At 39.9% G+C, this 17,986-nt stretch overlaps 1 protein-coding gene across 1 annotated transcript in view; it reads right to left on the bottom strand.

Annotated features, from left to right (window-relative positions):
• PRDM5 (PR/SET domain 5) overlaps nt 1–17,986 on the bottom strand; it is a 191,851-nt gene that overhangs the window by 126,250 nt on the left and 47,615 nt on the right. Inside the window, 1 exon segment of the mRNA XM_081812941.1 lies at nt 8,109–8,231. Coding sequence (XP_081669067.1) covers nt 8,109–8,231 — 123 coding nt within the window.

Below are 17,986 nucleotides of genomic sequence, written 5' to 3'. Positions count from 1 at the left end.
GCAGAGGAGGCCAAGTCACCCAGCGCTCACTGAGCCCCGACTGGATGCACCCCTGCCAGGGTGGGCAGTGGGAAAACAAAGACAGCTGATACGGACTGTTCTTGGGGAACTCAGCCCAGTGACAGAAACACTCATAGAAGTAAATCATTTCTTTAAGTGAGCCCACGAATATATCACTTAGTTTGGAATTCTATTCTGGAGGGGTTGGGAACATTTTAAATAATTTTGTTTCAAATTTTAAAAATTATAAAGTAAAATATTAAATAGAATTTAACTTTAAATTAGTAATAATAAATTTAAATTAAATATAAAATAGAAGACTCAGCACTTTTCCTCCCAGAAGAATAATTTCACAGAATTCCTATTTTAAATTCTACTTCATACTTTGACTATGACCAATCCTGTTAACAAAGGCCCCACATCAATCAGGAAACGAACATTCTCCAGCACTCCAGCTTCTCTCTGGTTGATGTCACAAAGGTGGACTTTGCCGGCTTGCAAATTATGAAAGCACAGAAGTCTCCGAAAGGATTTCTAGAGACCCTACCTACTCACATCCAGAGTTCCGCATTCTGAAAGATAGCTGAGGGTAGGCAGAAAGTCAGCGTGTTCTCTAAGAAACAATGGGTCTGCACAAAACCCGCTTCTCTACAAACACTGAGAAGTGGCTTAGCATCATCATAACGATCTGAAACCTATCTCTGAGGCTGCCAAACCACTGTATCTAATAAAGGTCTCTGCACAGCACAACAAGACACCTTCCTCACAGGACATTTCTTACGTTTATGAAGTCCTAGCAATCTTTCCAAAGAGAAGACAGGCCAGGGCGCCTGGGTGGCTCAGTTGGTTAGGCGACTGCCTTCGGCTCAGGTCATGATCCTGGAGTCCCTGGATCGAGTTCCGCATCGGGCTCCCTGCTCGGCGAGGAGCCTGCTTCTCCCTCTGACCCTCCCCCCTCTCATGCTCTCTGTCTCTCTCATTCTCTCTGTCTCAGATAAATAAATAAAATCTTTAAAAAAAAAAAAAAAGAAGCCACACAGCCGCGGCCTGTACAATGGCACAGTAAACAGTATTCAAGTGGCCTAAGCGGACGCACGCCTCCCTGTGCCCCCAACAACGGAGGAGCTCAGCAGTAGGGCGCCCGGCTGCATCTGGCATCGCTGGGGGCAGGATCGTTAGGATTTAGTCATTCCACGTAGCAGGCTGATCCCCAAGGGGTGATTATTCACTAACACGTCTTTGACATGCTTGCATTTATACCAGCTACCTTGAGAAGATTTTAGAAGAAATAAAACAGATTTTGCCCTGTTTTATATAGAAACAAAACTACAGAGACAAAAACGATAAACATGGCAGAGCCGTGATAAAAATACTTGCTAACTTATATTGGCACACATAGGGGCCAGGTGTTTTGCATATGTTATCTCGTTTAATTTAATCTTCACAAAATCCAGTGAGGTAGGTATTATAATCATTTATTCACAAAAAGGAAGAGTTCCAAGATTATTTTTACCGCCACAGAGGCAGTGACTAGGTATCTTTTGAACTATGATAGCTCCAGTGTGCAGCTCGGGCCCTCGCACACAGCAGGTGCTCGAGAGCTATTAGTTGAATGAATGCATCAAGTGAACTGCTCAGCCAGCAAGGCTCAGAGCCGGGAATCTCCTGTTTAAATTGCCTTTCTTAGTAGTATCCAGACTAGGCTCAGTTCTGCCTTCCTTCTGATTCTATATCAAGTGCTTGTTTTGTCCACTGACTCTAACCTTTCCTCATCCTTCTATAAAGCAAATTTCCCTCACTGACCATTGCCAGGGCCAGCCTTACAGATGGCCCCCAAAGATGCCCTACCTCCTGGAATTGACACCCTTGTGTAGTCCCCTCCTCCACTGTACCGGGGTCTGTGTCTATGTGACTAATAGCATCCCACGGCAGTAATGGTACAGTATGTCATTTCCAAAATTAGTTTATAAAAGATGGCCTCTCTCTCTCTCACATCACTCTCAGAGAAGCAACCTGCCATGTCATGAGGAGCCCTAGGTAAGCAGGTTCACATGGTAGAGGAGCCATGTGAGTAATCTTGGAAGCAGAATCCCTACCCCAATCAAGTCTTTGGAGGCTTCAAACAGCCCCAGCTGATACCTGATTGCAACAGTCCTTGAGCAAGAATTCCAGAACCACCCAGGAAAGTTGCTCCCAAATTCCTGATCCTCAGAAAATGTGTGAAATAATGAACATTTGTTGTTTTAAACTGTTAAAATTTGGGGGAAATTTGTCATGCAGCAATAGATAACTAATACAATCACAAAAAGACACAGATAAGACAGGCTAGATGAGGGCGCCTGGGTGGCTCAGTTGGTTAAGACAGGCTAGATGAAAATCATTCTGAAAAATAACTCAAAAGTCATACTCTAATAAAAGTGATTCACAGAATCCTCATAGTCAAAAGGCAACAGCACAGTCTGTTTTGCTGCTGGGTGGGACATGGACACTCGGAAGCAGAACTGGTGGAAGAAGAAGTGGAGGTAGCAGCAGAAACTACCTGTATGGTTTCTGGATCGAGAAGCTCAGGAAGTCCCACCTACTCAAAACTTTCCCCTACACCCAAACTGACATGCTCTGATCCTGAAATTTTACTATTATTAATTTCAAGAGACCTCAATGCTAACTTTAACGTATTTTTAACACATTTGCTAGCAGCTGAGGAGAAAGGAACCAAAGGGAAAAAGAGGCAAGGACAGATATTGCCTAAGCATGACAGATACTGCCTAAGAAAGGTGCAATGATTTGAATGAACTCAGGACTAGTTTGAGAACTTAAAAAGACCAAGGAATACCTGACGTAAATAACTCTAAAATATGCATATTTTTAAATTAAACTGTTCTGCAAATGTTCAGTAGTTTCAAAAATATCCAAATAGTAAGTTCAGAAACATAGACGGTTTTTAAAATCTGCATTTACTCCTTTATAAATTATCTCAACTCTAAGGTATTCCAGCACAGAGGTTTAGAGGGTGGGCAGGGAAGACAGATCACCTGGATTCAATTCCTACCCAGCTACCTACTGGCTGTGTGGCCTCAGGCAAGTTACTTACACTCTGCGTATCAGCGTCCTCATTTGACAAAGGGAGGCAACAATTATAGCACCTTCCTCATAGGATCATGGTAAGTATTAAGGTTGTAATACACATAACCACTTATTGGCACATAGTTAAGTATTCGGTAAGTGTTAGCTACCATCGCCATCATCATTATTAAGGATTAACTGATATATTTCAAGGTTATCACTATACATAACTTAAGGGTATTTCTATAAATACTCATTTGACCTGCCGATAAACTACAATCTGAATTAAAATAATAAGTTGCTAAGTAATACAATAATTCCTCTACTCCCCACAAGAATATGTGGCCACAGTAGGGCTAGTATTTAAAACTTCATAGGACCAACTGCTTGTAATTGTACTTCAGTTTAAACTTTTACCTACTGAAAGACAAGTATGTACTTTGCTATAAGGCAATCCATTAAAAAGTCTGCAAGTTATTTAACTGATACTTCTGTGGTGTTACTGAAGAACTCATTAGACAGTTGCAATTAATATTCTGTAATAGATTCTAGAAAAATCTAAAAATGCCATTTATATAAATCTGATAGGAAGAAACAGAAATAGAGAAGAAACTGAATTAGAGAAAACTATAATTTTAGGTATAAATGAAAAATCCTTTTGATATTTCTTTTTTTTTCTTTTTTCTTTTTTTGGTTGCTTGGTTGCTAGGTTGATAAGACTGCAATTTGAATGCTGCATCAACACCATTCAAGACACCTGTGGGGCGCCTGGGTGGCTCAGTTGGTTAAGCGACTGCCTTCGGCTCAGGTCATGATCCTGGAGTCCCGGGATCGAGTCCCACATCGGGCTTCCTGCTCGGCAGGGAGTCTGCTTCTCCCTTTGACCCTCCCCTCTCTCATGTGCTCTCTCTCATTCGCTCTCTCTCAAATAAATAAATAAAATCTTTAAAAAAAAAAGACACCTGTGGATCTCAGTGTCTTGATGACAACAGAGAAAGTTTTGTCTGTGCTTTAAAAACATTCAAGTTGCTTCTCTCCTAGGGAATCCACATCTGATCTCCCAGCTCTGCCATTTTGAAATATCATATGTCACCAGAAGACTCCAGGATAGACTGCCTAAGACTGTCCATCCTCGCACAAGGCAGAGGAAGGAGAGATAATAATGTGTAATAAAATAGCTCTCCTGGTAACAGGAAAACTAAACTGACATCAGAATTGGGACAAAGCCGTGCTGACATCACAAGTTTGGCTCAATACCTAGTGCTCTCTCAACTTATTTAGGCCATCCCCACAACCTGACATCCCTCGTGAGGTGTACCAAAACCCAAATGTTTTTCCATATGCTCCTTTTTCTTATAACACCAAGCCACCTTTTCATTTATATTGATAATATACTGCAAAAAAAGTCCCAGGGAAGGGATGCCTGGAGATATGTCCTTAAATATATCTCTGAAATTTCCCAAGAATTCAGTGTCAACTTTGAATGACAAAATTCTGTACCTAAATAAATAATTTTCTATGAAAAGAGCAGAAATTTTTAAAATCCTGTAAAACCCTGAGTAGGTCAAATATTTTTTCAAATATTACATTTTTTTCCTTTGCTGTAATAAAATTAATATTTAATAAGAATCACCCATTTTTTATGGGGTCTAAGAATTCTTTTGGTTCATTTTAAGCCACATCTTTCACGGTTAGAATTTTCTGGTTCAGTTGGAAATATTTTTCAGAAGTCTAAACATACAGTTCAACTAATTATTCTGAAATGTGTGCATGTGGGAAGAATTGTTTTGCTTATGAGATCCTTCAATAATTCATATATTTAAATCATCATTTCCAAAGCAAATTTTCCAAAATCAAATAAATTGCAAAACTACAAGTAAACTAAGTCTCTAAAAAAGAGTTCCAATCCTCTGCCAAACAGACCTCAAATTCTTAATCCCTTGTCCAAAAAAATTGGACCAAGTATTGACGTTTTCCACCAAGCCAGCCACATAGCCACAAATGTTTCTCATTTACTCCACTCCTGGGACATACAGCTCAAATAAAAAATTTCCTGAATACCCCAAATTTCAGATACAATTTGGAATGTAAGTGATTCATAATGTTATGCAGGAAACATTATGATCTTCTCCTACCAACTCAATGTTTCTGGAATGCAACCCTCAGGAGATTATCCCAACAAATCAGAAGGCTGACATCACCGTCAGCCTTGTGACCCAACTATTATGTCCTCTGCCCCTAGCTCAGATGTGATTTTGAGCCCTGAACGCTCTGCTACTCCAGCTACCGTTCAAGTAAAACAGACGCTCCACCAAGGGAGCTAACAAAGATCCATACTGTGCTCCATGGCAAGTAACATGGTTAGAGTGCACTCACCCCCCTCTAAAGAAAGGCCAAAACTACGTTAAAAGAAATTAAAGGCACTGTCATCACTTGTGCACCAAAAGACTCCCCCAGTGGCCTCCAAACAGATTCTAATTAAATTTGAGGGTGAAATTTCACAGAGCCTCTAATTAGTTTATGAATCCTCTTCTAATCCCATCCTGCTTCACCTCCTCTTAAATCAAATAATAATTTCTGGGAGTATCAAAGTTGCAACAGTCATCCCTCATAGATTCCTTCTTTCTTTCAAGGAAAGAAGCACAGCTGACCTATCGGAAGAACAGTACTGTACTGAAGACCCAAATGAACATGAGAACTGTCTAAGTCTTAGCAACTGCGGTGACTAAAAAAGAGAGACATGCAGGTGGTCCTATATAATGAAATAAAGTAATAGGGCATGTAGGTGCGAATGTGGGTTAAGAGAAGATGGAGATAAACACCTACTGACATAGTAGTCCATTACCTAAAGGGATCATTACAAGCAAAATGTACAGTGAAAGGGAACTCTTCAACAAGGCTTATCTGAGAGAGCCTGACACAAAACTCAAAGCTGAGCGGGAGACACCTTGGAAGCTGGGCAAATGGAGAGAGTTACTGGTGCTACAGAAATAACAGCCAATAGGAAGAAATGTCTCAAACACAAGGCATCTGAGCAAAGGTGAAAGTTATTATTTAAGCATAAGGAGAAAAGAATCTAGTTTAAATAGAATAACATTCTCTAAAACGCAATAATAAAGAAACAACACAAAACAATGGGTTTGCCTAAAGTAAATTTCATGGGTCTGTAGGCTTTTTGATAGCAGTAACATTCACAAGGAAACACTAAAACTGAGTCTGTAGATTAAAATTATGAGGTAACTGGGGATGCTGTGAAATGACTGCATCAGGAAACCACGAAAAAAAATACAAAATACTTGAAAAAAAGTTAATGTCTACACATTTAAAAAGATCAGTTGACATCTGTGGTTGGATCAATGTATGTCATGGATAATCTGAAAAATGACTTGAATATCTCTAACTGCCGAAAGATCCTCTTTTCCAGCCCAACGTAGCCTGATCGTAAGAGGCATCTCTCATTTATCCAGACAAAAAAAGACAGTAATCACACTGGTCATCCGATACTTATTTGTACTGAAAAAAACACTGGTTAGCAAATAACATCAGGAAATGTTATATTCTAGATGACGATCTTTTCTGGTTACTCTAAAACCTAATTCTGTGCATTTTCCCTCTTGTGACTGTTGGTTTACACTCATAATTGAGTGAAATCAGCACAAGCCTCAGCAAATTATTAAACTTAAGAGTTTTTCTGATTTGCGTAAATGACATGACGTTTACGAAGCTTCTAGAACGGGACACATGGTAAAAACTTAAGGAAACATTAGTTCCCTTATTCTTTTCCTTCTCTCTTATTTCTGCCAACCATAGCTTTGCTTCTTCTTTTGCAGTTTAGGAACCAGGAGCTGTGTTTTCACATGCGATCAGCCAATTTCCCAAAAGAATGCAATGTTTCTTTGTTCTGTTAATCATCTGATCAAAGAGTTTTAATTAGAGGACCCCTCTAAAAACTTATTGCCTTAACTTTTTCTCTTCTCGGCCTAATTTCTACTAAGGAATCACCTAAGTTCAATCATAGTTTCTATCAGAGCCCAATGTTATGTGCAGCACTATACTAGGATAGAGGGATACAGAATTCAGTAAAATATGGTTTCTACTTAGGACGGTTAATTTCATGTGTTAACTTGACTGGGCAATGGGATTCCCAGATAGTTGTTCAAACATCATTCCGGGTGTTTCTGTGATGGTGTTTTGGCATGAAAATAACATTTAAATAGATGGACTTGAGTAAAAGAAATTGCCCTCCACAGTGTGGGTGAGCCTCATCCAGGCAGTTGAAGGCCTGAACAGAACAACAGGGTGACCCTCCCCCAAATAAGAGAATTCTCCTGCTTGATGAGCTTCAAACTGGAATATCTGTTCTTCTAGCCTAATGGCACGTGAAGTGGGAAATTGGTTCTTCCTTGTTCTACAGCAGCCCGTGGCCTCTAGACTCAAAGCGTGACATTAGCTCTGCAGACTTTGGATTTGGCCAGACTCTTCCATAACCACATAAGCCAATTCCTTAGAATAAATCTCTCTCTGACAGATTTAGATTTAGATACAGATATAGCTATATAGATATAGATATATAGATCCCATTGGTTCTACTTCTCTGGAAAACCCTGACTAATACACTATCCTCAAGAAGCTCAAAATCCAGTCATGGGGATATACCCAAGTAAACCTTCTCCATGAAGCCTTTCCCAAACAATGACACAGAATACTGTACTATGAGCCAAATAAACCATCAAATAAAGAAACCATCAATAAATGTTCACTGAATAAATTATAAGTACTTGAAAACAAGACCTGTCAAGGACAATATCAGACCATGTAACTCATTCCCCCAAGAATTCTCATAAAGAGAGTGATCTGGTGTCAATTTACAACCAGACTTGCCCCTTTCCTGCATATGCTGAATGAATGAGATTTCTCTGCTTTACGAGTTAGTTACTGTTATTTGAAGCAGATCACTGGGAATAAATTTAAAACAGGGAGTGCAGTTATAAATTAGTTCATTCCCCTCACAGTGCATAGTACAAATAAGAAGCAAATAAGCTCACTTGAATGGCAGCCAAGTTCTTCTGCTCCTGAGATGGTGCCTCATGAACAAAGCGAAGCCAGTTGGAGTGTCGTGGGTTGGTGGCATCCAATATGTATAGAACTTCTCCATTACTCCCACGAACCTGAAACATAAAAAGCTCCTGAGTTTGTACCTGAAGTCAGTATTAGTTATACTAAACATATTAAGGGTAGGATATGATATTTTTTTTCATAAGTATATACCTTTCTTATTGACAGGTGTTGAAATGATGCTGGATTAACATCCACTCTTCCCCTTAAACATACGTACAAACAGAGCCTCCTATTTTATTTGGCAGATGTCTAGATGACTCACAATTGCAAGCAACTCTCAGAAACATCCTGTGTTGATAGCTCTTTTCTGGTTAAAATTATTTGTTTGTAGGTATATTTTAATATATGTGTTGCAACTGCAATCACTCAGGGGATAACCGTAATTGCAACCTGTCCCCTTTTTTTCCACAGAGGAGGGTGATACTGCTTTGTTCCCAGTTGAGGGGGGTGGAGCTAGAGCAATCCTTTCAATTTCTCTCTCCACCTGTTTACTGAATCATTTCCATATGAGGAGAACTTGCTAATGAAACCAATGGAACCTGACATCCACTGAGCCACATTTTCACAATTTTAACTAGTTGATGAATAAAACAGGTTCCATTTTGTCTTTTCATGGCCTGTTCATGGCTTGCTGAGGATGGTGGGCCCTCTGCCTTGTGTTTCATGCCATAAAGCCTCCTGGTCAGACCCACTCAAGATTCGGTTGGAGGGAGGGAGGTAACTGCCAACATAGTGGGTAGTCCATTGGACATTCGTGAATCCAAGTTGCTTCAAATGGAGCTTCTCCAAAGCCCCCACACTGTAGGTTATCAGGCACTGCTCAGTTTAATAATGCATATATCAATCTCCATTCAACTCGCTCTGTGTTTATATTCAATTGAAATCCAGGGGAGGAGGAAAGAAGGAAATGAGTGATTAGCACTTCAGATCTCTAACACCAAGTAACACAAATATAAGAACATAAATTCACCCTTGCAGACTTGGGTGGGGATAAACAAATTCTACATTTCCAAAATCTTATTTAATAAAATACAGCACAACCAGCCTACTAAGGTATGTATTTTCATGATACATTTGGACAATCATGCATTCCCTGGACATAATCTCTTGAGTTCCTGCCATGGGCCAGGTACAGCTTCAGTCTCTGGGACTCTTTCAGTGAACAAGACAGATGAAGCTTAACGTCGCAGCACTTAAGAACAAACAAGCATAGAATATAACTTCAGGTAAAGAGAAGAGCTGTGAAGACAACTAATGCAGAGCTAGAAGAAGCAGACTGAGCAGAGCCGAGCAATCTCAGAGAAGAGGGTCGGGCATAGTCTGTCTGATGAGGTGACCTGAGAAGAGCTCTAAAGAAAGCAGGCACCGGCCAGTGGCCAGTGGAGGGCTGGAGAGAGTGCTCCCAGGAGGATGGAACAGCACAGAAAAGGCAAAGAGAAAGGCTCTGGGAGTGGAACAGAAGGAGCCAACCAAAAAAAACGAGGGGCATCCAGATCAGACTACACAGGCCCAGTCACACACTGATGTACAGACTAGGAAAGCCATCTACAGAGGTCACGTTACCCCCAAAAACTTACATTGAAAAATCTGCTACACGCACTACAAAAACTTTTATGTCAGGATTTTAGCATCTATTGTCCAGAAGAAATAGTTTGCCTGTTCCTACTACCTTATACATTCACTGCCATGTTTCTCAAACAATTCCTGTTTTCTTCAATGACAAAGCATCCTCGATAATCATTTAAAAATCTCGCTAATGAGATGCCAGACCTCACTGAGGAGGAATTTATTATTTAATATTATAATTTGATATTTTATATTATAATTGCTTAATTATAAATCTGAAATTTGATATTATAATTGCTAAAAGAAGAATTTAGAACTATAAACACCTACTATTTATCTCTCACATGTTGAGGTGTGAAGCTATGGGAATTTGTAACTTCTCACTGAAAAAACCTCATGGTGAGAAGATCTCCTTTGGGAGACACTTGAAAATTGTATTACATTCCTGCTTACCCCTCAAGGCGGAACCCTCACTGCCCACTGCCTCACTGCCCACTGATAGGCAGAAGCTACACTCGAGCAGTAGAAGGAATATCCCTAAGGCAGAGTCCCAAATCCTTGGAGGGGAATGACAGAGACAGGAGGGGGAGGCAAGGACGGTGATAAATAAGCTACACATTAAAAGCCCCAGGGGCATGACATCCTGACCTTGTGGCTTCCAAGACCTTGGGGCAGACAGATCAAGAGCCACAGGTGCAGAACATGCCCTCTCTTCCTCCACCTCTGCCACAGGGTAACCCCTAGGCTCATTATAATGCATTTGCATTATGGGTACAGCCTCCCTTCCCCCCCAAGGAGAAGGCTGCCAAGAAGGTTCTGGCATAAACCTCATAGGGTCAAACTCCCCCTCCCAACCTGTAGGAGGAGTTACCCAAATGACTGGAAGCAGCCTCCATTAGAGACCACCCCACAGTAAGTCATAGCTCCTCCCCACCCTGAGAGACCCAGTAATACCCAATCCCAAAACAACCTAGGGGCAGGTTCCACCTCTCAGAATCTGCCCCCTCTCCCACCTTGAGAGTATTCATTCCCTTTAATGAACTGCTTTGTGCTTGCTACTTTCCTTCTGGCTGTCTTTATTGGAGTGCAGATCCCCACATAAATCTTCTGGGGAATCCAAGGACTGAGACCTCCATTCACACAACAGACTCTCTCTCACCCGTAACACCACTACTGTTGAAATCCACACAATCCAGCTAATTTTATGTAGGGAAACACCAATGGCTCTGTCAGTGACATATCTCAGTTTGAGAGGATTGCACTACTTACAGAAACTAGTCAATGGCCCTTCTAAGTCAGACATTTGTCGCCTGGTATTAAGTACAGTATATATCAGATGTGTTTGACATTTGGAATTCTTTCTTCAAAGATGTGAAATATAACGAAGATTTCTCCGTGATTTACAGTGAGTACATTTTACCAGGGGCATTGCTTGTTCTTCGTATATTTCAGCTTTCTCCCAGGCCCTTTGGCTCCAACTATGTCCAATTATTCACTATTAGTGACTCATTTCCAGTCCATTAGATGTAAGCACTCTCTGGTTGTCTATAACCTTCTCACACCATATTACACCTTAAGAGACAAGCACAGTTTAATTTCACATTAAAACTCCGATGATACCTGTCACTTTCAATACATCCAAATTTATTTTTTTAAGATTTTATTTTTATTTATTTATTTATTTATTTGTCAGAGAGAGAGACTACAGTGGGGAGAGTGGCAGGCAGAGGGTGAAACAGGGTCCCCGCTGAGCAGGGAGCCTGACGTGGGGCTGGATCCCAGGACCCTGGGATCATGACCTGAGCCGAAGGCAGCCATTTAACCGACTGAGCCATCCAGGTATCCCTCAGTACATCCAAATTTATATATTGGTTCACTTTTACTTATAGTCTCATAACAACACTATCATAAGAAGTAATGTACTATAGTTGCTTACATATTCATAGTTGAGATAATTTTTTGTGGTCATTAACAGACCCACTGCCTGTTTATTTTATTCTAAACACCTTTACCCAAATGACTTTTCAGTTCCTTCGCAATCTTTGCAGGCTACCTGTCTTCTCCAACTTTCAAATGCTTCATTCCCCTATCCCAGTCTTCAACACTTCACTGAAACTCTTAGATTATCTGCACACATAACTTGTATCTTCCCACCCTAACCACAGCATTCTCCTCATGAAATATCTAAAAGAGACATTCAAAGCTAATCTAAGCCATCCTTCCTCTCCAGAGAAACCAAGTAAAAACTCTCCATACAGATGGCTACTATTAAAGTCTCCATTTATCTATTTTTAATTTGATACTGAACCCTGAGGTAATAAATTGAACATTTTTAAAGTCTAACAAATAAAGAAGATATTCCTCTTAGTATCATGTTCTAGCATCTAACTAAGCTCTGCAGCCAAAGTATATTTTTTTCCCTGTCAAAAGTGGACTTCCAAATACCATCATCTTTTATTTGAATTTTCACGAAAATGAAGTGTATTGGTTACTGTCCTACTGAGGACCGTCTTCTGCATGCCTGGGGGCCTGTAATGAAGTGAATGTTCTCCTCTTGCAGTAAAAACCATCTCAATCCCAAACCCTGTTTGATCTGCACAGACTTCCTAAGCCAGTTACACAAAAAAAAATTAGCTAAGGTGGGAAAGGGAAAGAATCCCTCATATAAAAATGAAAATATTCACATTTCCATATAGCTGTTTATATGTCTATGAACTTGCCACTTAATATTAAATGTAAATTAGAACTGTGTAGGAATTTGGCAGGTTCTAGTCTCTGTTAAATGCTACTGACATCACTTCTGAAGTGTTCAAGAGAACGTGCTACTATGGATCTGTCCCTTTTTTCAGACCAAAGATTAGTAGTACTAAATATAAGTCACACTTGATTTTGCCTTCCCACCCAGTAAAGAAGAGATCACACACACAAAAAAATTCAGCTCAATAAGAAAAAAATCCTAACTTGTTTTTTTTTAAAGATTTTATTTATTTATTTGACAGAGTGTGAGGGAGAGAGCACAAGCAGGGGGACTGGGAGAGGGCAGAGGGAGAAGCAGGCTCCCCACTAAGCAGGGAGCCTGAAGTGGAGCTCCATCCCAGGATCCTGGGATCATGATCTGAGCCGAAGACAGATGCTTAACCAACTGAGCCACCCAGGCGCCCCCTAATTTATAAATAAAAGGAAAAAACTGGCAATAGGTAACCAGTACAAATTTTCTTTCCTTAAAGTTAAATATTTTCTGTGTTAAATTGGGTCAACTATAGACAGAAGAGCTTTTTATTATTTGGATAGTTAATTTTTACAAGAAAAAAAATCTACAGCGTTATTTACTCTATTATTCTGAATGCCTGGGGAATTTTTTACTCACTACATAATAGGACACCAGGGCAAAGCTAATCAGTCATATTTGTCCCCAGACACAGCAAAATGTAACCAGTAGAATTTTATTTAAGATATGGTAAAATTTAACAGCAGTGAAGTACAGTCAGTTCCAAAATATATAGTAATAATGTCCTTAATGAGAAGTCGCAGTATGTGATATGATTTATTTATTAAATAAAATATATTTCCCTTCCTATCTTTCAACAAGGCTTTTCAAAGAAGCTAGTTTTTTTTTTTAGTATATGTGCTGCCAAAGCGAGCACTCGAAGAACTAATTTTAAGCACTAAGATTTAAGGTATGGATATCTTTAGAGTATACAATGTCATCATATTTTTTATATTTAAATTACAGGCATTTTTTTCCGTGATTGTTTTGAACTGAAGTTAGGTCAGATGCCCTGCCTTCAGTGTCTAATTAAACAGATTTCAGGATATATATGGAAGCACAAAAAAACAAGTGTGCTCACGTAATCAGTTCTGACAGCACAATACTGTCAGATTTATTTTTTTTTTAAGATTTTTATGTATTTATTTGAGAGAGTGAGAGCAAGAGAGATCACAGAGGAAGAGGGAGAAGCAGACTCGCTGCTGAGCAGGGAGCCCGATGTGGGGCTCGATCCCAGGACCCTGAGATCATAACCTGAGCTGAAGGCAGACGCTTAACTGACTGAGCCACCCAGGCACCCCACTTTGTCAGATTTAAGCCAAAGAGACACACTTTCAGAAATCAGCAAGGATTGTCACTAGGAAACTAGTGATTTATGGTTTCTAAACAAAGGGCATGGGGTTTTTTTCTGTTGATTTTCCAAAGGGATTCCGTTTAAAATTCTTGCTTGCAGGTGCCTGGGTGGCTCAGATGGTTAAGCATCTGCCTTCGGCTCAGGTCATGATCCCAGGGTCCTGGATCGAGTCCCGCATCGGGCTCCCTGCTCAGCGGGGAGCCTGCCTCTCTCTCTCTCTGTCTCTTATGAATAAATAAATAAAATCTTTAAAAAATAAATAAATAAATAAATAAAAATAAAATAAAATTCTTGCTTGCTTTGGGCTATACACACACTCGCACATACACACACACATACACACACATATCACTGTGGCATATCTGCTTATATCTCCCCCCTCCCAAACTATCTAATCACCCCAACCATGGAATCCCCCATCTTCAGATGGAAAAGCAGACAGAGAGAAAAGAGGTTTTTACAGATCCCAGTCTCTTTAACTGAACAGCATTCAGAATATAATGCACAGGAAGTTAAATAACTTAAAAGGATGGATGTGAAAAATTAAGTCTGTTTTACATTACAAATAATTAGTGCCCTAAATATGCCAAGCTGAAAGGAACGTCAGAAAAGTATTCTGGAGCGGGGAAAATGCCGGACTAGGAATCAAAAAGTGAGGTGTTACGCAAGCTCTGACTGTATCACTGTGGGTGAGTCATTCCCTCTCACGGGGTTGAGCCACGGTGACCTGACCTCCAAAACGGGGATGATAGTCCCTGCTCCATGACCTCTCAGAGACTGTGCGAGCATCGAATGAAGTTCTAAGATGCAGGACAGCACTGTATACCAATGGATATGTGCAATCACAAAGTATTAGGGAACAGAGGCTCACGGTGGCTCAGACACCTTCAACACAAACCCTGCTGTCCAATGGCACAGCTGGGAACATATGTACCATTTTTCTGCAATGCTAACTTCTTCCAAGGAACAAACATGAATGACACCCTAACAACCGCGATTCAAATGCAAACACATATTCAAATAGCCTCTGCCTGAACACCCGAAGTAAGAGCAGGTGCCTTTAGAACGAACGTAGTAGCAAATCCAGGTAACCGTTTCAGCTGAATCGACACTCTGACCCTCAGCCAAAGTGGTACATGTTGCTCTGTGACCAACTGCCATCAACTCCAGCTCTGTCCTCTTCAGTGGTTTTAATTTCTCTTACACATATGGACCTTCAAGTTTCTGAAGGCAAGAGTCCTCCCTTCTCTTTGTTTTCTCTTCTACAAGACAAGTAACACATTCCCTGTCTGATGTGATTTAGGTTCCTTCGCTCTCCTCGTTGTGCTCTATGGACGCACACAAATCTGTCAGAGCTCTCTGAGCATGGGACACGATACGGCATACAAAGGGCCGTATGACCCACGATCTGGGCGTCACGTCTACTGATGCAACTTCAAATCACAAAGGCTTTTTTGGCTCCATATCTTACATTTAACTGAGGTTGCCCTTATAATCAACTGACCTGCATCAAGCACGTTCTCGAGATACAGTCAGACACAAAGACAAGTTTAACTGAGCAACTCGGTCGAGTTTACGTAGGTAGGTAAATCCTACCTATACTTAGGCAATTGAGCATTCCGGGCTGGAAACCTTTTATTTGGGGATGATCTCAATAAATATTTTATTCACTAAAAGCTCGGCTAGTGTGTCTTTAAAAAAAAAACAAAAAACTGCTGTTGCCTTTATTTCCTTTCAAAGTTCAAAAATAGTTCAGGAGAGTAATGAGAGACTTAATGTAAAACTTTTAAAAGCACTCCTTTTTTGAGTCTTGCCTTGCCTTTCACATTATTTTGAAAATTGAGCTATTTTTTTAAAAGAAGGAATAACTGAAATAAACTGAAAGAGTGTATCATCTTTTCCACTGTAAATTTATGAGACAGTGTACCCATTGTCCCTTCACAGTGTAGCCATTGTCCCTTTCTATAGTTTTACAAACATGTTCAGGTATTCAGATTTCAGTGACATTTTGGATAGACAAGTTTTTTATGCATAAAGAGTTAAGTAGGGGCACCTGGGTGGCTCAGTGGGTTGAGCGTCTGACTCTTGATTTCGGCTCAGGTCAGGATGTCAGGGTTCTAAGATCCAGCCCCGCATTGGGCTCTATCCTGTGCATGGAACCTGCTTGGGATTCTCTCTCTCCCTCTCCCTCTGCTCCTCCCCCCTCCCTGCCTCTCCTCGCACTCACTCTGTAAATAAATAAATAAGTAAATAAATAAATAAATAAATAAAATCTTTTTAAAAATAAAGTAAATTCATCCGACATTAGCTTATTATACCCATTGCTTTAGGGGTTTTCTGTAAAGAATATGGAAGGGTTAGTGTGTGAATACTGTGGCATCTATTTTGACAACTTAGTGGCTTATTTGTTTACTGTTTGATTTTTTCAGGATCATAAGGCAGATGACTTCTCTATAAGTAAAGCGTTATTTCACAAAGTAGAAAACCACATTAATAAAGTCAGTATGTCTCCTGACAGTTTGGTAACACCCATCAGATCCATCAGAAACAATTCACAAAACTTCAAATCTAATTAATTTTATGAGACTATAGTGTTGCCCAATTGTTTAATATAGATTTGAAACTTACACAGACTTAAAGCCTTGAAGTCAGCTTCTGGAGAACATTCCCTATGGCATATTAAAAGGGTATAAAAAATGTGCCAAATAATAATAAGCAAATTGGAGTAGCAAAATTCTAATCAGACATGAAATCATTGGAAATAGTCGGCTGTATAAAAAACAGTGACAATCTCCAAGATCCAGAGATCAAAGTTTTGATGCTATTTTTAGAATAAGATGCTTTGTATCTGAAACTTCTAGGCAAAGGTTATGGAAACACTGAATAACAAAGAGCAGAGTGCAGTCCACAGGGAGAAAAAATGAAAAAAAAAAATCTACTTTTCCTTTGATCCCGATCATCTAACCCAAGTTCCACTGCTATAGTCAAACTGTTTTCAGGTTTTTTTCTTAAAGTACATGGTTTTTCTACAGGCAATTAAAATTAAATCCACTCAATCCATTTAAATTAATTATATTGTCTTCATTCACATCTTTAAAATGTACATAACTTAATACAGACCAAATGAGTTGTCTTCATGTAAGAATGAACTTAAGACAATAAATGTTTCCCAATTACTGCCGACTGTCTCGCTGATACTAACAGGAATTGAAAAACCAATGTCTACAGGAAAGAAACAGTAAACAGGAAGAGATATGCCTAGCATTCAACTTGGGAACTTTCATATATAAAAAGGAGACCTAAAGAGAAAGGTCCTTTGGAATTAAAAACCAGAGTTAAGGAGAGAATGAAAGATGAGTGGTAAGTGTTGATTTAGAAGCCCTGAATGTTGGTATCTAATATCAGAAAAATAGGGTATAGAAGGAGAAAATCCGACAGACTATCCCTCTAGATGCTTTGATTCCAAAGTAGACAAAACCATACAGACAGGCATATTTCAGGTAATTACAGGAAGGAATACAGACACAGAATTTAAATAATATACATGCTATATGTAACAAAGAGGAAAGTAGACAATTCTCAAATCTTCCTTCCACACATCTAGCCCATCAGGTTGGTTGGCCAACAACTCACGACTCTCCATCTTTGAGTCATATCATGACACAGTGGAGAGATGGCAAAATATGACCCTCACATATAATTCACAGGAGGCCCTTGCATGTCACAGAACAGTATCAGTAAAGGTGATTTGCAGCATACCACCTGAGTTAAGGAGTGTTCAGAAAAAGAAGTCTTCTCCAAGAAGGTGATCTCTACTTGCTCCTGAAACATTTAGGTTCCTCACTCAAAATTTCTAGCTAAAGCTCTTACTTCCTATCATCCAAACATAAAAAGAAGAACTGGCTCAAAAGGGGCCACACATCTATGTTGTACATGCTTCTCTCTTACTGTAGCTCATTTTCAAGAATTCTGCCAAAAGTCTCATGTTGCCAGGAGGCAGGGTCAGTGGAATTGGAATATCTCCCCATTACAGACCAAGCTGCATCCGGCACCAGTAACTGCTCTGGCAACCAAAGGCCTGGCAAGGAATGCTGTCCAAACCTTGGACACAAATACTG

The sequence above is a fragment of the Leptonychotes weddellii genome, chromosome 2, assembly GCF_054177405.1.
Source record: "Leptonychotes weddellii isolate Sample4059 chromosome 2, ASM5417740v2, whole genome shotgun sequence".
NCBI lineage: Eukaryota > Metazoa > Chordata > Mammalia > Carnivora > Phocidae > Leptonychotes > Leptonychotes weddellii.
Note: the sequence above shows the minus strand (reverse complement) of the source record. Positions and strands in the feature narration are given on the sequence as shown.